The 20,681-nt window shown below is 49.0% G+C and overlaps 2 protein-coding genes across 9 annotated transcripts in view; one reads left to right on the top strand and one right to left on the bottom strand.

Annotated features, from left to right (window-relative positions):
• LOC100123199 (probable G-protein coupled receptor Mth-like 1) overlaps positions 1 to 12,021 on the bottom strand; it is a 169,867-nt gene extending 157,846 nt beyond the window's left edge. For both annotated transcript variants that reach the window (XM_008211684.3, XM_001606761.5), the window contains exons 1-3: positions 11,011 to 12,021; positions 9,104 to 9,433; positions 1,483 to 1,724 (exon numbers count right to left, since the gene is read on the bottom strand). In XM_008211684.3, coding sequence (XP_008209906.1) covers positions 1,483 to 1,724; positions 9,104 to 9,433; positions 11,011 to 11,549 — 1,111 coding nt within the window. In that variant the 5' untranslated portion in view covers positions 11,550 to 12,021. The remainder of the gene's footprint in view (positions 1 to 1,482; positions 1,725 to 9,103; positions 9,434 to 11,010) is intronic.
• Positions 12,022 to 12,104: 83 nt separating this feature from the next.
• LOC100118600 (protein rhomboid) overlaps positions 12,105 to 20,681 on the top strand; it is a 167,623-nt gene continuing 159,046 nt past the window's right edge. For 2 of the 7 annotated variants that reach the window (XM_031922531.2, XM_032597067.1), the window contains exons 1-4: positions 12,105 to 12,618; positions 12,803 to 12,906; positions 12,986 to 13,159; positions 17,188 to 17,361. The gene's annotated coding sequence lies outside the window, so the exon portion shown is untranslated. Of the gene's footprint in view, positions 12,619 to 12,802; positions 12,907 to 12,985; positions 13,160 to 17,187; positions 17,408 to 20,681 lie in introns of all 7 variants that reach the window. The other 5 variants (XM_031922527.2, XM_031922530.2, XM_031922529.2 and 2 more) reach the window with 4 other exon arrangements.

Consider the following 20,681-nt stretch of genomic DNA (forward strand, 5'->3'; position numbering starts at 1 on the left):
TTCCATCGATCACGCCGAGAAGCAGATTGTTAAGCGAACTAATTACGCCGAGAACTGTGGGACACGAGCTTTAGGCTCTAATTTTGATACAAAAGCACGGAGGCTTGAGGAGAGAACGGAAAAAGGAAGGCGCGAGTGTATAAGGAAAGAAACAATCTCGGGAGATTTATGAAGCCTCTTCAGGCTCTCGTTTTGCCAAGAGTCTAGAGGACGCGCGCACGGGTTCACTCTCGTTACTCTCGCAGTTGCGCCGGCAGAGCTCGGCGATCGGCTGATTTATTGCCTTCGTATTTTGTTATGGATCCGCGTCCTCCTCGTCCCTTTCCTCCTTCCCGCTTTTTCCACGCGCTCGCGATTGTTCTCCGTTCCGTGCCCGCGCACTTGGCTTTCGACTCTCTTTTCTTCTTCCTCGCTCGAGCGCGCTTCTTTTTTATTATCCCCAGCTCGCTCGCGCTGCACTCGTGTTTCACTTAGCCGTTTCAGCTTCTTTCTATCTATCACTTACTTCTTCCTTTTGCAGCCGGGCCGGCTACGATTATTAATTCGCCGGGCTTTCTTTTTGCTCAACTTGTGTCGGTAGCGTTGCTTCTCGAATCGAAGATCAATGGAGAGAATAGCGCGCTTCATTGTTCCCTGCTTATCGTAACTTATTATCGCCGCTAATTATAAAGTTTCCGCCCCGTATTTTCTCGTCGCTCGTTAATTGCGACGATTGTTTTGAAAAACGAGGCTGCCATACCGTTGCGGACACGAATCTACTCTCTTACATCGACTCGAGGAGAGGAAGCATCATCTTTTAAAGCCGTGATAAATGACTCTAATAATAAAGGGCCTTCGTGAATTTCTCAAGGGATAAACCAGCCACGCGCGCGATTAGAAGCAGCGAATATTAGGCTTGTATATCATCATCTCCTCTCTCGGCAAATTAAATACGCACGGTTCGCGGAGAGATCAAGCGGAATAATTGATTTTCGCGTCTGAGCTCGGCAAAAAAACACACCGAGTGAATTATGACTCCGACTTAATGCCGAGGGTCGTAAATAATCCAAACTTCATTTAACGAGCCGTGCATTAGATAGTATACAGTATTATATTATGCACACATCGCGCAAGAGGAATAAACGCAATAAACGCGCCGTTCGTAATGGACTTGGCAGCAGCGCAAAGGGACCGCTCTGCTCTCCCTTCGCCGCCGCCGCATAGTTTTCCCTTTCTCTCTCTGCGCGCGAGTCTGTGTGTACATTCGCATACACGAGCAGTGTGTCGTCGCGCGTTATAACCCCTAGAGCAGACATTCTTCGCTTCGTACACTGCGGATCTTGGCACGTTTCTACACGGCGATTTCCTGAGAAACTTTTCTAGCTCGCGCGCAGTCGTCTAAAATTCTGATATCTTAGTCACGACTGGCACATACACGCCGTGAACGTCTCTATACGCGCGAAGCGAGAGAGATGCGCATCGAGCGAGGAATGTAAAACTCACCGAGAAAAGGACAGATCCAGTCATCGCCCTTGAGCGAATTCCCTGCAAGTTGTATCGCAGCCATGGTGATATCGCCGAACATGAGGCAGGCGACGTGATAGGTCTGGCATCTCCAGTGGAGAACGTGATGGGATGCCGGCAGTAGGAAGCCGGTCGCCAACGTCGCCGCCAGGAAGATAGCGCTGATTATGAAGCCCACCGGGTACAAGGTGAATCGGATGTCCTTGGCCTCGGGTCCGGAGCTGCAAAGTCAAGTTCGTTGAAATAAATACAGCCGAAATTATAGTGATTCGTAAATTGAAAATATCTGCATGCAAGATTGCTTGTGCACACACTTTCCCTCTGACATTATAAATGTCAGCGCACACACACACCCTGCACACATAATGATGGCTTCGAATCGCCGCAATTTACGGACGACACTGAAAAACGATAATGATCCAATATCAAAATTTATTTAACGCGCTGAAAAATTGAAAATAAGGAAACTCCTATCTCGGGATTATTTATTAGAGGGTCCAACTGCAGAGGGAGAAGCAGATGTATCCCATTACCGAGACGCTGCGATTATGGATGCAGCCGCGGCTAATAGTGCAACTTCGTGCTTTTCGATGCGCTTCTTCTGCGCGCGCTCGTATGTGTTATTTTCGCTGCGATGCAATTTGAGGGCTGGATTACTGACAATGAAAAAACGAAGACGAAGAGACGCGGAATGCCGGTGCGTACGCTGTGCCAATCACGCTGGCATTTAAATTTCTTACCGACGCTCTCTCTCTCTCTCTCTCTCTCTCTCTCTCCCTCTTTCTCTCTCTCTCTCTCTCTCTCTGCTGCGTGTAGAATATCGTTGTTCGTTATTATCAAATATAATTTATACACAAAGTTTCTCTCGAGACTATCAATCGTCTATGTTCCGTAATTTCTGTTTTATAACTCAGCGATTATTACCGGAACGTTATTGCTTATTCAAGAAGGTCCGAGAGAGATCTGACTCGATTTTTCATTCCACTTGTTCGGAGTGTCGACGCACCGCGTGGTCTCATTCACGTTCGCTAACGAGCCGAGACTCGACTCGGCTTCTCCATTACAGGACTGCGGTTTTAATGGGAGGGAAGTCAAGGCGAAGGTCGCAGATGCAAATCGAGCGGCCAGAATTCATTAGCTCCGAGCGGGGTAATTTTAATAATTTCTATTTTACGAAATTACGTTATAATTGCGGGCAAATTTCTTCTTACCCCCCTCGTAAATTCCCCGACGATACACCCTACGAATCTTGAAGTTAAACGATTCGATTACGGCGCGCAATTAGACAGCGTATAAGCAACAATAATAGCCGCGGTTCCGCGACGAAAGAAACAAAAATCGTTCGAGATAAAACAGGTGCGAAGCGCTGGCAACTCCCTGGATTAATATTCAAATTTCATGCAAAAATGGCAGGATACATCGAAGCCGACACAAACAGCGAATACAAATTACATGTAAATCCGTAATCCAAGCCAGAGCGCTTGCAGAATATTTCGTAAGCGAGCGCGCGAGTAAGCCGCATTCCCGGAGCGTGTAGCACACACGCGAGAGAGACGACTAATCGACCGACTAACGGTAAAAACTCGTCGTCGTCGGCGCGCTCGAAAAAAAGCGAAACCACGAGAGGAGAGCTCTCTGTATAATACTAGATATCCGCTGGCGAGTCCGATATCTCGTCCTAAAACCAGCCAACGGATCAATCTCGGCGGAATTAAAACTGCGGTCGAGCGATTCGAATAGCTGCGGCCTCGGGATCCTATAGCTTCACTTTCGCGCCGCCGCTGACCGACATTGAATAATTAAACTCCTCCGATGCTGCAGCGCTACCGGCTGATTTCTCGCGCGGCACGGAATTCAGCTGTAGCTGCACTCGCACACAGCTATGGACAACGGTGAAAGCCCGATTCGAGGAGGTGGAACTATACGCACACTCGTCGTCGAGGTGAAAGCGATATTCGATTGCGAGTGGCGATGAGTCGATAGCGCGCTGCTGCCGGTGCCAGTGTGTGCCGATGGGTTTTTCACGGGAAGCGTTAATGCTCGCTGACGTCAGTCGCGCTTTCCTTTCGCGCGTTTTCCCTCGAAAGCGCTACAAGGATGCGAATGAAATTTACAATTTAGATCGACGCGTTATTTTTTCTCCCGACGCGCCAAAGCTATATTCAAATTCGCAATAATAGCATAACTAGGAAGAATTTCGCAATAACTTCAGAATAGCGGTACATCCAATTACGCAATCTCGCGCGCGACGTCTTCATTGCTGCAGCAGCGCAACGACGACGGCGGCGTAAAACAATAAGAGCAGCCCCAGATCTACGGCGTTCCATTACGTATTATAGGTGCGCGCGCGAGTAGGAAACGGCAAAGTTTAATAGACAAAGTCTTCGCTCGCAATAGATACTCGCTCCCGCAATAATTTCAGGCCTGCTAAAAGCAGCGGTGGAGTGTAGCCGCGAGGAGGCGCACCGCAACGCGGACGCGGGGGGAGTATAGACCATTCGACAGTGTGCCACTCACTCGCTCGCTCGCGGTTACTTTAGCTCCGTAATAACACTTGCTCCAAGTGTCGTAAGAGCCGAAACGATTGAAATGCCGGGAATTCCGCAAAGTTCCAAGGAAATTCACGCTTCGTCGCGGCACACATCGATTAGCCCACACACACACCCTGGAAAGTCCTTTAATTTGAAGTCTGCGCGAGTTATACATCCAGGCTTCGCTTGACAATTTGATTTTCCGCCGATTTATAAGAGGCCGTGTCGGTAGAGAGCGGGTATTAGTCGGCATCTTTAATCGACGAGTTACGAGGGCAGCTTCTTTATCGCTGTTGCTCCTTGAGTTATACACACTGTAATCCTCGACTTTGAAAGGAGGTTCGCAACTTTTTTGAGCGGCGGAACCGTTACCGTTTTATCGCCATCATTTTTTCGAGCCTCCGAGCGCGTAAATCTCTCGTCTGATTTACTCGGGTGAACCACTTACTAATGCCACACACGCCGCGCGAAAAAAGTTATCTCAAAATTTACCCGACGCTGATCGGGCTATTTTTCGTCGAAAACTCGGTAGACTTTGGTTGCTTTTCCGGATGCATTCACTTTCCGCTCTCCTCCTCTCGTGTCCTCATTCTCGTCGACACTCCCACGGCGGCGTTATTTGAGATTCGAATCCGTTCTCGCTCGTATAGATCGTTTCGCTCGAAGATCGTTGAACTAGACGAACGAAAGCGAGCCCTCCGATAAATCCCGCAATAAAGCCGTCCAATAGAAGTTCGCAGCAGCAGCAGCCGCGAGCCTAAAGATCGAGGCGGCCGATATTTCGAGCGGCAGCGCGCCGAGAAAAAATCTCCTGACTCTCACTCGGCCCGCGTTCAAGTAGGTCGATCTGCACCGGTTCTACCTCTCTCTCTCTCTCTCTCTCTCTCTCTCTCTCTCTCTCTCTCTCTCTCTCTCTCTCTCTCTCTCTCTCTCTCTCTCTCTCTCTCTCTCTCTCTCTCTCTCCTTCTCTCCTCTTCGTCCCTCGAGGTTCTCATTTTCTCGTCTGCTCTCCGAGAGCGTTTCACGGATTTACATATAACGCGCAGACACGCACCGGAGGTAGCAGCCAAGTATCGGCTTTCCGTTTCGATTTGTCCGCGACGCGCGACCGGTCGGAGAAATGCGCCGGGCTACTTTTCATTTCGTACGAGTGAATTTGTCAGCGCGCTTGTATGTGGCTGCTACAGGTTGATTACGGTGTATGCTGGTAGATATGGCAGAGAGAGAGAGAGAGAGAGAGAGAGAGAGAGAGAGAGAGAGAGAGAGAGAGAGAGAGAGAGAGAGAGAGAGAGAGAGAGAGAGAGAGAGAGAGCACGTGGTTATTGGAATAAGATTCTTCGATCCCTTTCCCGTATAAGGAGACGACTGACTCGGATTTCCCGAGCGCCTTGAACGTAAGCGATTTCGCGTACCCCGCCTCCATCAGGTTTGCCTTGAAAAGTGTGTGTACGCCCCGTGCGAATGACATCTGCATTTTTGCGCTTCAATTTTCTCAACCGTTTTCAGCGCTCGATGGCCTCGAGCTCGTTTTTATATTTCCTGCGGTATGAAAGTTAATTGCTTTCGCTTGCAAATTTTCCGGAAAATCGATAGCTCGAATCGAAAAGCGAACGAACGTTGGAAGAGATTTCGGTTTTAGCGAAGAAGACGAATTTCGCTCGGGCCGTGAACGAACAACTTTTTCACTCTTGTTAGCCTCCAGCGCGGGCGTTACCTTCTCCGTTCGTAAACAGAAATTCCTTTTCGTCGCGCATATGCGCTTCTCAGTAGGTCCTCCGACGACGTGCTCGAAAGATATTTCTCTTTGAATTTTAATTGCCGGCAGAAGTCTAAAGCTTGTTTGTTATTATTATTGTGGTAAGGAGTGCGAAAATTATTGGCTTTTTGTTCCGACACTTTAAGAACCTCGAACCGGACACTAAATATATTAACGCGAGCATATTTTCGTATTTACACGCGCCGGCAGCGCGCCGCGCATATTTCTCGGCTTCGCTCGTTGCAACAGTGTCAGCGCCCATGAGACGACGACGACCATTTTCTCTCTGTTCGTTTTATTCGGCTAGAGCTGGAGTGAGAGAAAATTTTCGACGGTATCAAAACACTTGAGAAATGCTCGACGAATTCCATCCTTGATCGAAACGATCTAAAGTGATATCTGGAATATCAGCCAAATGACGAGTTCCTTAACCTGCACCCAATCCAAAGCTTCCGAAAACAAAGGAAGCAAATCTATCGATGACACAAGTACACAAACACATAATTGACTCGAAGCGGATGAAAATATTTACACGCCCTATTATCTCGCCGAATAAATTGTCCGCACGCCGAACAGCCCGTGGTATTGAATGCAGCGGAGATAAGACAATCGTCGCTCGGTCGCGCGCGTCACCGCACAGCCGAAAAGTCAGCGAACCGAGCTCGGAGAGCGTCCTTGCAACGTCTCGTTCGTTCGCGCCTCCTTCGAGTCGACGGCCTGGCGACTTATACAAATCGGAGCCGGATTATGAGAGAAATAGCCGGCGAGTGTCGATCGATTTACGCATTCACGAGAGGCGAGGCAAAATATGAAGAGGAGAAAGGAGTGGCGCGGGTGGAATTCACAGCACATGCGACTGATCGTTTTTGTCTCCTCGTGTGTTTTCGTAACGGCGCAAGGTCGACACCACAAAGATTCGTCAAACCGATCGAGAGAAAGAAGCGTTGGAAGATTGATTGGAGAGCAGCTGATTTTCGAGTGCACGTTGTGCGAGGTATTTTAATGAAGATCGTGGAAATTACTTGAGAGCAGAGAGTACGAGTTTTATTACACTGGGGACATAAATTCCGAAGCGTGTTCCGAGACTGCCCACATGTATGGATTATTTTTCAACAAAAAGCACGCACAATTTACTTTATAGGTTACTTTTATTGATTGTAAAGTACAGGATTTTTCTGGCCCAACTAGTTTCGAGGTATAAAACTTCTTACGCCCGGCAATTCGAAGCATGCGGGCATTTATAACTACATAAAGAAGCTCGAAAAATGCAATGTATTAGTTTCAGAAAGATACTCTACGTACACGCGCGTCATTATTCATAATTTACTTTGGCACAATTTCAGAACAGCCTCGCTCGGGCGGGCAATTAAGATTCCCGGTAAAAATTCGGAAAAATGGATAACCTCGATAGCTCGGAAAAGAGAGCGATTCCCTCTCGGTAACACACTTAACGCATGCCACCGAAAAAAGTAAAAGTAAGTCCCTTCCTCGGCCGCACGCAGCCCAGTTTCAATATCCCCGGCGGAGCGCGTCGCGTCCGAGCAGTCCCCATTGTGTGCCTGCTCTCGCGATACGAACCGAGGCGAAGAGAAGCAAAAAGACGACGAGGAGAAAGAGCGAAGCGCGGCTGGTGCATGAAAAGGCGAAAAACAGGTTGCGAGATATAATTTTATTCGGGCTCTCTCTCTCTCTCTCTCTCTCTCTCTCTCTCTCTCTCTCTCTCTTCGGCAACTGGCAACAAGAGCAGCACAAAGAGAGCCAGTGCAGCGCTCTATAGAGAGAGAAGCAGAAGCGGTTGAAAGGGAAAGATCGCCGCGGACCGAGCGAGGCGCTCCAAGGGCGATCGCCGCCGCGCGGCCGCAGGAATGGCAAATTTATGCCGCGGCACTACGCGTACACTAGTAGTCGGTGCTGCAACAACGGCAGCGAAGTAGAAAAGCCCGGCGTTGCGTCGTTCCGATCGTTGAGCCCCGCGCGCGCGAAACGGGACCTCGTAAAAACAGAACGTAATAATCGTTCCCCTGCACGGACTTTTTTCTTGTGACTCATCGGCGTCGTCGTCGCTGAGCGTCATTGCCAAACACCGAACGCCAACGCGGAGATCGTCCCTCGCTCTCTCTCTCTCTCTCTCTCTCTCTCTCTCTCTCTCTCTCTCTCTCTCTCTCTCTCTCTCTCTCTCGTTGCTCGAGCCGACTTGTTCGTCTTGATGCAAATGAAGGCGCGGAGAGGAATTTTTTTCTCTCGCTGCGCGTGCATATTCCAAGGAGCGAGTCCTTTGCGAACGCGCGGAGATGCCTTTTGTTAACTCATGCGTGCGGTGGCGGCAACAGCCTGAGACTCGCGCGCGCACACGATTATACCAAGAGGCTAACTTTGTAAGTGAGAATAATTTCTTGCTGTACTTCCCAGCGCACAGAGAAAGCGTTGTAGTATGGATTATTACATGAGACGGGCGCTGCGCTGCTCTTCCTTCGGTATGGAAACGAAAATCGAGGATAGGCGCAAAGTGCGCCTCTGTGCGCGAGCGCGCGCGCGAGAGAGAAAGAGAAGTTGCCGCTCTTTCCCTGCGTATGTGCAAATTGCCATGGTGGTATGTATTTTTGCGTATTAAGGAGGCAATTTCAGAGCCGAGTCGTTGGAGCAGCGAGAAAAATGCTCGGCGGGAACGAGCTTGCCCGTGCTCGAAAAAATAAACCTGCGAAGCAGACAATTTAATATTTTTAGTACACAATGATTTGCGAGTTTTTCGCAAAATTTTGGCGACGACGACACTCAAAAATAATTCCCGTCCGCGCGGGAAATTATTCATTCGACAATATTTAACATTAAGCCAAAGTCGCCCTCAATGAAAATCCCATTGCGGAGCGCAGCGCTGCCGGCAAATCTGAAAAGAAGATTTCTCCCCGCGACGACGACGCCGTCAGGCTGCAGGCAGCGCGCGCGTCCATTCAAAATTCATATAATCGTCGAAAAGTTCTGCGCTCCTCCCTCGCCGCGAGATTTCCATTATTAATGAATATTCCAGAGTCGCGTGCTCGTGAAAGTTTGATCGCGCGCCGGGTGAAGATGGGAAGCATTTATCGCTGTGAAAGGACCAACTACTTCCCTCCGCCGGATCAATCGATTCATCGCTTGCTATGGAAGTCGTCGCGTAATCTTTACAGTGTGCCAAAGTCATCTCTTCTTGGCCAATCAATTCCAGTCGCGCGCCCTCTCAACCCTAGCTAGCTCCTTTGCATACACGCACACACAAGCGTAGCGGAGAGCGATGAAAGCCGCACGGCCAGGCACACGTGGGCGAAACTAATCTTACCCCTTGGAGGCGTGTTTGGAGCACGCGAAGACTTTGGCGTGTTGACCCTGCTTGCCGTTGTGTCTGATGCGCTCGATGCAGAACTCTTCGGAGGGCACTAGCTGCTCGTTGACGAGCAGACTGGCGTTGGGCAGTAGCAGCGTGTCCCTCAGCTCGGCGAGAATCGTGAAGTTGTCGGCCTGCTCCTGGCAGACGGGGAAGCCGCTGATGATTTCCATACCGGCGGTGTGGTTGTCGCTGCTGCCGTTATGGTTGTTGTTGCCCAGCAGCTGTTCTCGCTCGTCTTCCAGCGTCGAGCTGCTGCCGCTCACCTCGCACGAATTCTTCGAGCTGCGAAAAAAGCGTTTCAAAGATTAGTCTCTCGTTTTTTCTTTGTTTTTTTTTTAAGGCGGAGACAGGTGAAAAATAATTCGGCGAAGAATGTTATTCATCGTGAAAAATAGACGAAATTCCCGGCGGTGAAATTTACAAGAGAGAAAGTCGAGCAAATATTTTGACGTGAAAATTAACAGGCGCGCGAGGAATCCCAATCCAGCGGACGCATTTATATACGCTGTACCCGATCCTTCACTTGATAACGCGAAAAAAGAGAAGCGATTCCGCGCGCGGCTGCCCGAAATACATTCGGCCGCTCTTGATTTGTTGTGATGTCACATTTACACCGGGGAGAGAGAGAGAGAGAGAGAGAGAGAGAGAGAGAGAGAGAGAGAGAGAGAGATGCCGCGCGCTATTTTCGTCCGACACCAGCGGCACTCTCTCGCCGCACCGCAGCGGCAAAAGCAGCAGCAGAAAGCTCGTAAAGAAATGAATCAGAATGGAATGACTTTAAGTTGAGCGTAAATTAAAAGCAGCGACGATTAAAGTCGGCGACGGGCAGTTTTGCCGAGAAAGCTCGCGGGGGATACACTGTTAATTTGCCTACATTACTTCCAATCGTTCGCAGTTCTCTCATTTCGCGCGCGAGAGAGTTACATTTTTAAACGCGGAAGTCACTATTTTCCGGGCTAAGCTCGAAGATTAAAGCGAGCTCGTTAGTTACTTGATTTTACGGCCGAAGATCCGGCGCGTAATCTTATTTTTCTCTTGGCAGTGGTGAACAAAGCGCTGCGTTAATTTTTATACTACTGCACCGAAATTGCCTCGTAAGCCGTATTGCGCTTCAGGATTAATATACTAACTTAGTCACTGTTTATCGGCGAAGGGACAAACTATATTATCGTTGAATCGACACAAACAGGTTTACTCTTCGTAATCGGCCGCACGTGATAACAGTTGCCTCCATCGGGCTCTTTTTTCGGTAACACGTCTCTGTTTTCCGTCACGTTACGCGCGATAAAAAAAAACGCATTCTATATACCTTAATTGCTTACAGTCGAACCTTTCAGTCCAATGTGCATAAAATTCAACAGCAACGTGCGTTCATTCAAAACAACGAAAATGCTTTTACAGCCAATCCTTTTAAAATCAAAAATTTTTTTTCATCAATAACAATAACGTTTTTCTTCGAAAGCCAGCAAACGAATTCCGAGAACAAAACGCATCGCGCGACAGTCCCTATTCACTTTCACTAAAAAATGATCCGCGTTAGCGAGCGGCCGTCAGCTGTTGCAGCGGCAGCAGGCGGGATCAGCTGATCCGTCCGAAGCACGTAGCCAGCAACGTGGGTCGAGCGCCGCACGTCTCGAAATCGATGGGATAACCTCGCTCGCCGCTTGTCATACGTACCGAACGAAAGAAAACCCCGATCTCTATAATTAACCTTCAAAACGTTCGAAGCCGATGACTCGTTCTTATCACTCCCTTCCGATCTCCCGCGCGCCGTCTCGCGTATACACACACGGATACCGGGAAGACTTTCACTGGCTCTCGGCGAAACTAAGAAGCAGCGAGAACACAACAAAACTTACTCAATGTAGTCGGCGTTGTTTCCGCAGCACTTCCTGATTCGAGGCCTCATGGTGGCGGCGGCCTGGAAGCTCTCGTCGTTGTTGGGCAGGCAAGCGAGAGCGTGCGCGAGGCCGACGCAGTACTGGTTGGTAGGCACGAAGATCCTCAGCTCGTACAGGAGGTTGCCGTTGTCCTCGTCGAGGGTGAACGGGTCGATCTTGCTTGCCTTGAGGAAGTGCAGACTGCTCGAGCCGGCGCAAACGGGCCGTATGCCGTAGCGCGTAGACCAGCCGGTGGATGCAAAGCTCACCAGGCTCTGCTTGGCCGGCGAGTAGACTTCGGTGTAGTACGAGTTGGCCGACTTGACGCAGGTCTGATTGGTCTCGCTCAGCAGATCGTAGCCCGGCTGGCAGCAGTGAAGTATCGTTATGTCGTCGCCATCGCTGCTACTCGTCACCGGGACGTTCGGGCCCTCGGGCACCTCGACGCCGAGGCCGAGGTGCAGCGACAGCAGCAGCATCAGGGCCGCGAGCATCGGTACTCGAGCCATGACGGCCATGTATGCTTATGGTTACTCGGCGCGGTTTCACTCGACAGTCAGTGCACGGAGATTCGTCGGAGCTCTGGCTGGCCGCTCGCTGGCTTACAGCATCACTGCGCGAGCTGCGAGTTCTCGAGTTGACTGGCACACACGCGCGCACACACAGAGTATATAAACAAAACTTTCTCGCCGCCGATGCAGAGTCAAGTCACACACGCGAGCGCGGAAAATGCGGCGGCGGATCAAAGCGGCCGCCGAGAGAGCAGGTGAGTCGCGATTCGCGCGCAAACTGGTTCTTTGTACACACACACAGAGGCAGAGCGAAGTGGGCGTGCGAGAGCTCCGGGAAGTCCGTTGGTGCACCGGTTATTTTCGACGGAGAGAAAGAGCGCGAGTGCGAGACAGAGTATAAATATCGGGGCTGCACGGGAGCGCGAGGCGATGCGGTCCTCGCGCGACGAGCGTTTCGGAACTACTGGCGTGCGGACTTGTCGGCGCCGACAAGTTGGCTAGCGCCGAAGCTGAGAGAGCGAGAGAGAGAGAGAGAGAGAGAGAGAGGAGTCGAGCCGCCGTATAACCGCCGCAGCGCACGAGGAACGAGCCGGCGAGCCAGCGTGCTCGGCTGCGCGCGCAACCTCGCATGCCTTTCTCCCTCCCTCTCTCCCGCGCTCTCCACAGTCTACTACCCCGGCGCGCGTGTTTGTGTTGTGTTTGCGCGCTTATACCTGCAGCCCGTGCGCTATAGACCTTCCTCTCGAGAGTGAAAGGGGGAGAGGATCGCTCCGCGGTTTTTGTTTTTTTCGCCAAACGGTGCCTTTTTTCTCTGTCTTTGTTTTGACGTTTTCAGAATTTTCGAAGAATCGATTGCGCGGTTGGCCGGCAGGTGGCGGAAGGGGAGAGACGCCACATCCGGAACGCGAGTCGCGACTTCCGCAGTGACTCGCTTGGCGGATTAGAGTTTTTAGTTCAGTTTCCGGTTCATCATCGGGGAGGAAGAAGAGTCGCGTCGATGCAGGGGAGAGAAAAAGAAGTGGACAGAGGAGAGGTGGGTTTCGCGGTATACTTGTTGCTGTTGGCGTTTCTATCCGTAAGTATGTGTGTCCGATTCGCGGAAACGAAGGTCGAGAGAGAGAGAGAGAGAGAGAGAGAGAGAGAGAAAATAGACGTTGCACGTATTCTTGCGCTTCAAGAGGTTTTAACACGAGCCGAAATGATTTCTCGCGAGCAGCTTTGAGTATATTGAGAAGAGATTCAGTTGATTGCTGTTACAGGTGACTAAGCAATGGCATTGCAGAGACGTATAAAGGGCGTTGCGGAAAGGCGGCTGGCAGAGAGATTTTTCTCGAAGGAGGCGCCGGATCGTCCGCCGAAAAAAGTTTGTTAAAAAAACAACTGTGAATTTTGTTCGTCCAGGAGGGAGTATCTAACGGGGGAACGTCATTTTTGTGTTCTAGGCACATCTCGAGAGTGCGTGAGCATGACCGAGGCGCCGACCGCCGAAACAAAGCGACTTTTTGCGCATCGACCGCCATTTTGGATTTACAAAAAACGTTGCAAGCAACGACGGCGGTTGGGAGGAGAGCCTCTGTGCGGAGCTTTTCGCAGAATCTACACTTTTCTGAGCAAAGGTGAGCTTTGATAGTGCAGTGTATATCGATTTTCATTACTTTTATAATGAAAAATCATAAATTACGAAAATGCTGAGCTGCGGGCGCCGGTCAGCTCGCGCGATTTTTATCCCTCTGAGAGTGTGCATACATGCGGCTAACCTAATAACACCTCGCGAGATGAGGCATTACGACTTTTGACATCTTGACAATTCTTTTTCGGCGCAGTTCGCGCGCGGGTACGCTAACCTATTTCGCCGCATGGAGTCTTCCTTTTTCCTCGCGAGTTCCGTGCACCTCTCGACTCGAGCATTTTGTCCCGTACTTCGTATATAATAATAGCCTGCGCCGAGAAAAAGCCTTTTGTAAAACGCATAGCGCTCGGGTTTGACGGTCCAGTAAAAATGCTTTGTCGCGCCTTCCGAGGAAGAGAGTTGCAGGCAGCGGGTCGCGGCCCGTAGTTCAGAGGTAGTGCAGTCAGTCCTCCGGGGCGACTCTTGACTCGAGCAAAGGATTACGCGACGAAAGATGCCGGAAAGTTTTTCACGAAAATCGCGTAAACACGCTGTTGTGGTTACCTAGTCTTCAGCAGTTTAACCTACTTCTCGCGCTGTTTTGACGCGCATGGAAATTTTTAAATGGCTTTGGCGTGTAAGACTCGGAGGAAATTAATTTTTTAAAAGCTAAGGGTAATTTAACGTACATTGTTGTTTTTAAATTGCGTTTTAAATAACGTGTATTTATTACGAAAATAAGAGCTCCGGTGAGTGTTCAAAGAATCCTCGGGCCGGGTTCAACAAACTTTGAGATAAACTGACGAGAAACGACATCGACGTACACAAATGTTTGCGCGTAAACAAGTATTTTATTTTACACACAATAAAGCGAAATTTCCCCTGAACGTTTCAGGCTTTCGCTAGAAATAAATCGAATCAATATTTACTCTGTCGAGTGCACGGATAGAAGATAATTATATTTCACTTCGCACGTATGTGTATTTAGTTCACTCGAGTCTCTACTCGTAAAAATCAATACATCCTCGTTATCTCGATTCGACGATTCACCGATTTTACATTCGACGAGAGCGGAGAGTAAAGACAATCTCTTCTATACACTTTCATTAGTCCTTTTTTTTAACTCGAAAAACGAAAAACGTTTTCAATTTTATTGCCGCGCGCGCAGCGGTTGGTTTTTCCTGAAACTGCTCTCCGGTAGTTATCCAAAGCGGTATATTTTAGTCTACCGGCATCTTGAGCAAATAAAACCGTTCATGCACCTGGGCTAGCGTCGTAAAATTCGAATTCCGATCAATAAAAACGAAACAAGCCGAATTCTACTGCGCGCGCGAGCCGGTATACCGGCAGCGGTACTAGCAGCAGCTTTCCGTCCTCGCCTATGTGTGTGTGTGTGTGCAGGAACTCCAAATATTTTTCCGCTTCAATATGCAATTTTCGGAGAATTCGCTGTGCTCGCGCGTACCGGTATGGAAAAAAAGGAAAAAAATGACGGAGGGGGGCTCAATCGACGTCGTCGCTCTCTGATGCCTAGTGCACGAGAGTGAGCGAGTGTGTGTGTGTGAGAGAGAGAGAGAGAAAGAGAGAGAGAGAGGGGGGGGGGAATATAGGAAGTGCAACAGCCGCCGGCGGCAGCAAACGATGAAAGAGCTGTTGCAAGAGTATAGGCGAAGGGCCGCTTGGCGTGCGGAGAGGAGGGGGAGCCAGCCAGCAGACGCTTGGGATTTTCCCTCTGTACCTATGCAGTAGGTATACGTGTATAGATGTGTGTCGCACAGCTGTGTGCAAGCGTGTGTGGCATCGTGTGTTTACTGTACGGCGACAACGTCTCTCTGCGTCGTGACGCGCAGGTATAGACATACGCGTATACGTATTGGTGGGAGAGCGCGGGGAGATTATCGCTTCTGATTTTCACTCACCGCGCCGGGTCTTACTTGACCAAGCGTGTAAATGACCGATTGAGGTATTTGACGACGCGGCTTCTTCGCTGATGCGGGCGCATGTGTGCGTGCATGTAAGGGAGAGATAGGTTGTCGTATTTCATAGATTTCTGTGTGTTGACTGCGCGTGTCTTGTAAAATTAAGTGGGACAGTGCAAGGCGATTGCCGATAACTCGTAGAGATTTTGTTTGTTTTTATTTTATGTTTTTCAGCCATTATACATACGTTGAATTTATTACCCGTTGTGATGTGTTTTTTTTTATTTTTTTTTTGTCGGGAGTAAAACACCTCGATGATCCACACCGCACAAAAGTGTTTCATTAATTCGAATCCCCGCGCGTAAGCTTATTTGCATAAAAATAATGCGTGGCTGCTCGGCAAAGAGAATACAGCACGTGCTATACGCCCACAGAGAACATGAAAGCACGAAGAAAAAGAATTGCCGCGTAAAAATACTGCATACACGAGATGTAATAATTTAACGCGAATTTGCTCTGTTTACGATTCAGCGCCGGAACGAATATAAGCAACTCCGAACGGAAAGATCCTGGCGGATAAAATTATATTCTCTCCTCTTTCTCCGCGTTTGATTACATGTTTACATTAAAGCTTTCGAGGCTGTCTTTAAATCTCGAACTCGAAGAGCGAGAGCTGGACACGAATGAGAGAGAGAGAGAGAGAGAGAGAGAGAGAGAGAGAGAGAGAGAGAGAGAGAGAGAGCTGCGTTTCCGCGAATTTCACGGTAGATAGGGAGGAATCCCGAAGAAAATATACACGCGGCGGCGGGACGAGCACACGAGATCGGCTAGCGTGATTCCGCGATTATTATTGACGCACTAAACATAGACTTTGACGCAGGATCCACTCGCGCACTTACTTCCGCTCACGTGATTTACCCTCGCGAGGAGTTTATTTTTCTCCGAGTAATTTTCCAATCTCTAATCATGCAAATCGTGTCCGAATTTTTCGCCAACATCCTCGCCTTTCGTGTTATGCTCGCATGTACGGTACATACGGTACACTTCGCTCAGATCAAGATTGTCCGTAGTTTTTGCATGACTCATCAGGCGCAGGTACAGTCGATGAGAAGCTATAGCTAAAATGAATTTTGCCTTGGAATAAATGAATAGCAAAATTCATCTGACGAAAACATTCGACTAATACCTTCCCCCGTATAATTATATAGTCTTTCACAAATGGAAGACAAGCTCGGGTACAAGCAAAAACGAGTCAAAGAGAAAAAAAGCCAGTCAATTAGTACAACGTGCTTCCCCCCTCAGTCAATAGAAACGCAAGCAGGCAACCAGTCTCTCGCTTTGTGTATAAAGCCTAGCTCCAAGGTAAATAAGCCATTCGTCGTCGTCCTGGCGCCGGTGAAAAAAACTCGGTCCCGTTCTCTCTATCTCTCGCTCTGCTCTATACTCGCCCAACGGGCGGACAGAGCGGCGTCGGAGCGCCCCGCGAGAGATGTATCCACTTTCTCGCACCCCTTCCTGCGAGCGCATAACCGCGCGAGCGTGTACTATGGGAAGAAACAAGCCCGCGCGTACACGAGATGCTTCTTCTAACTCGACCGGAAACGCTTTAAAAGTTTGCGCGCAACTGCAAGCGGCGCCGCCACGATGGCTCCAATTAAACTTCCACGCGCTCTGCTTTCCTCGCTGAAACATTGAAAATTTATGCTTCTCGACCGGGCTCGCGACAATCTTTCACAACTGCGAGCTACGCCTTGCACTCTACGTTCTGTATCGAGTTTCTCTCGGGCTATTCGGTTTTTGTTTTCTAAGGGGCTGTGCATCGAGGGCCATAAGGGACGAATCGCTCAGTTTCCGTGACGAAGGTACGAGACGTTGGGTAATTATATAGTTACCGCGAGAGGATACTCTATCCGATCGTGTAATTGATGGGAACTGATTTCTGAATCGAGGCAAACTGAAACTGACTGGTTCGAAAGTTAATGAGGCGTCGCGAACTTCGATCCCGGCGTACAAAGCCTATTGAAACTTTGGTATAAAGCTAATACAGTGTAGTGTTGCTGGTAAACATAGATAACAAAAAACAAATTTCAAATTAAAAATATATTCTCTTTTGCAGATTTTCGCGGACGTGCGCAGGGAAAGGCAACGAGGTGTCTTAAAAACTTGTAATGAATTTCGGCTGGCAAGTTTCTGGCAGACGCTCAAAGTACGATATTTTACATAATCTGGCCCGAAAAGAATTAAGAGAATTAAAAGAAAATACAGCGCAAGAAAAAGGACGAAAGGCCTGGTAAAACTTGTAATGAATTTTAATAAGAAAGTCTCCATAGGAGCAGGTAGGTACCTTTTGAAGGAAAATTCGTATCGCGTGACAGTCTCTCCCCTGATAATCAAACGTTCTTTTCGAAGTTTCACGAAAAGTCTGAAGAACCTCGTGGGGTATTATAAGGAAATAAGAGGAGTGCAATACGATCGGCTTTGGCTTTTCTTAAATCCCTTCGAAACTTGCGTTTTCTCTGATCCCTGCGCCTTCACTCGCGCGTTTTCTTTAAGTTTCTCGTGTTACCTGAAAAAAATTGGCAATTTAATACAACATAGTATACTCAGATTCTCTCTCTACATCTTTTGCATTTTCCTTATAATACAATTTTAACAACTCACGCAATCGCTTCTGCCATCTACACCTCTTCTCTTCCCTCGCACTCCTGCGTCGGTGGCTCTCTCCCCTGGTTTGATATTTTTTATTGCGCCGTCCCGACTGCCTGTCTGTCTCCTCCGCCGTCTTTACTTCGGCAGAAGTTTCGCTCTCGGCTTTAACAAAGCAGCTCGGAACCTTGAAGCTATACATATATATGAGAGTGTCTAGATAAAATCGGCAATGCGCGATGCGTTTAGGGCCTGCCGACGCCTGCCTGCGCACGCGAGCCAAGAGAAACACGTTTTTAACGAGAAAGACCGGGCAATATAGAGCTGGCTTTTTATTTCGAACAAGTTTCGCGATGTTGTATACGCTCGACCCTCGTGCGCGAGTTCGGAGATGTGCGCGTTATTGGAGGGTAGCAATTAACCTGCCAGATCGATCTCTTTGTTTATTTCATACTTTCGGCGACTGTATAATTTAAATTTGATCGTGTTATTTTTCGGACTTGTTTAATCAGCGACTCGAGCGAGCGAACGTTGGCGTGAGAAAATACGCGGAACTCGGAATTATTGAGCTGGAAAAGTTGTACACCGAAAATAACCGACGCCGCGTTTATTGATCCTTCTAAAATTATTATTTCTCGTCCGGATATACTCCAAAAATATATAGGGACACGGACGAGCCGATAACGTTGGAAAAGTCAACAATATATCGGATTGTGAAGCATACTCTAATGCATCAGCAAGCGTGTGTGTATGTATAACGCGAGAACAGTAGCCATTCATCAGCAGCATTGGATTTCGAGTGTCAAAAACGGCGACAGCGTAAATATTTGCTCCAGTGTGTAGAGAGCCCTGCGAAAGACAAATGAACTTGACTGTTTTCTTTTTCACTCGAAAATCGCTTCAAAAATATACGGAGAGTCATAAAATTCGAATCGTCGACAACGCGCGATGCATCACACGCAGACGCAGGAGTTCGAGTATTAATTTTCGCTTCAAACTCGTGACCGAAGATTGAATGCCTAATTAGCAGACAGAGTGGGAGAGAGAGAGCTTTCGCATTGTTTGCGCTCTTTTTCCGCCAATTTCCAACGATTCGCGATACACACGCAGCATGAAATTTATCGTTGGGATCGACGAACAATCCCTCTCTGTATACGCGGGCTCTGAAATTTCACCCCTACTGCAGCCCAACACGGAGGAAAAAATCCTATTCATTTCAAAGCGAATCGATACATGCCGCCGGTGTGTAGAGCACAGCCCATTAAAGTGCGCGAATTCCCTCCATGCAGCCGGAGGGAGAGTCGGGAAGAATCAGGCGCGCGCGAAAATTATACGCCGCGCGGCCGGTTTTACGGGTGGAAAGCCAAGACGCTGCACGTGCGCGGAAATGAAGTTCACACGCGCACAGGCGGGACCGACTCCGCTCGGTCGGTCGGTCTAAGCTCGCGCTCGCGCGCGCGCTTGATTTACGCGGACCGGCCCATCGTGCCCTCTCACCGGCCGGACTCTAATGCTGCGCTGGGAGAAACAACGCCTGCGAAAATCGTTCGGGTTCGTATGGTCGATTTCGTGAAATCAAAATAATATGGAGGATTAGTTGGATTTCTTCACTCGTAATGGCTATTTAGGCGTGTATACACACCTATCCGGGAGAGTAATTACGACGTGCGCGATCGAGTCCTCAGCGCGAAAACTCGACATTTTTACCATCAAGCCAATACCGGAGGTGATTTGAAACCCGACGAGTAAATTGCATAACCCGCGAGCGCTGAGCTATATAATTCCCTGCGCACGCGGGAAAAGCACGGCGAGGAATTAACCGTTTAGCCGCGTGCGCTGTCGTGCCACACCTACTTGATATCACCGGCAATTATTGCACCTGAAATCTGCGTCCGAGTGTGTGCACGGGACCAGCGAGTTTTTCAATTTTCTCCGATCGTTCAAAAAAGTTTAGAAATATAAGCTCGACAGTGCTTTCTATAGAGACAATTTCGTACTAATCACGTCTAATCAGCTACACAGATACACATCAGAGAGAAACCCGAACGCGTATGCCGGGAATGATTTTAATTATTCATTATACCTGGACGAATCCGAGAAAAGCAGCTTGTTTCACGGCTCACTAGAGCAAATCATTAAAAGCGGCCGGAGTACCCACAGACCCCCCCCCCCCCATTCTGGCCAGCCGGCGCTCGAGCGCTGCAATAACCGCGATCGCGCAACTTTACAAGTCCAGCGCTATACTATATACGCGGAGAGTGGCACCATCTAGGCGCAGTAGAGCAGGGCGTTTAAGTGCACGCGACACAGGATCGCGCATGCATAATGCACACAAACGATCGCGGCCGATATGCTCTTCGTGTGTAGCGAATTAGCATGTCTCGCGTCGCTCGTCGAGTAGATTGCACGGGGCGATAAAAAAGTACGAGGAAAAAAGAATAAACGAAGGGAATGGTGATTGCCATTAATCAAGTATCGCTAAGATCGCGGCCTTGCGCGCCTTTGTCTCTGCGTTTTATTATCGCGCTGGCGGGGATTATTGTTATTCTTAGCGACGAGTGTTATTGCTTCATTTTTTCTCTCTTCTCTCTCACTCGAGTGCTGTTGGCTTTGATTCGTTTGGAAGTGGCTTTATGCGTGCGCTTGATTGTTTGTAAAATGGCTTGCACCGGCTGCTGCTGCTTTATGCCGTTTCGCAATTGCCTGCGCGCGAGCGTTTGTTGAGTCTGATTTTCAGGTTGTTAATGTATATCTCTCTGCGGCTTGTTCGCACACTCGACACTGTATAGCTGCATTGCGATACTTTATAACAATACGCGGCTCGTTCGGGCAGAAGTCGACGATAGCCGGGGATAAAAATTTATACGTTTTTCATTCGCCTCGACTCGTGCGTGTGTGATAATACACAGAGCCGCGACCACCCGCGAACGCGGAGCCAGAGTTATTTTCACGTCTCGCCTCGAC

This window comes from Nasonia vitripennis, chromosome 2 (genome assembly GCF_009193385.2).
Source record: "Nasonia vitripennis strain AsymCx chromosome 2, Nvit_psr_1.1, whole genome shotgun sequence".
In the NCBI taxonomy this organism is placed as follows: Eukaryota; Metazoa; Arthropoda; class Insecta; order Hymenoptera; family Pteromalidae; genus Nasonia; species Nasonia vitripennis.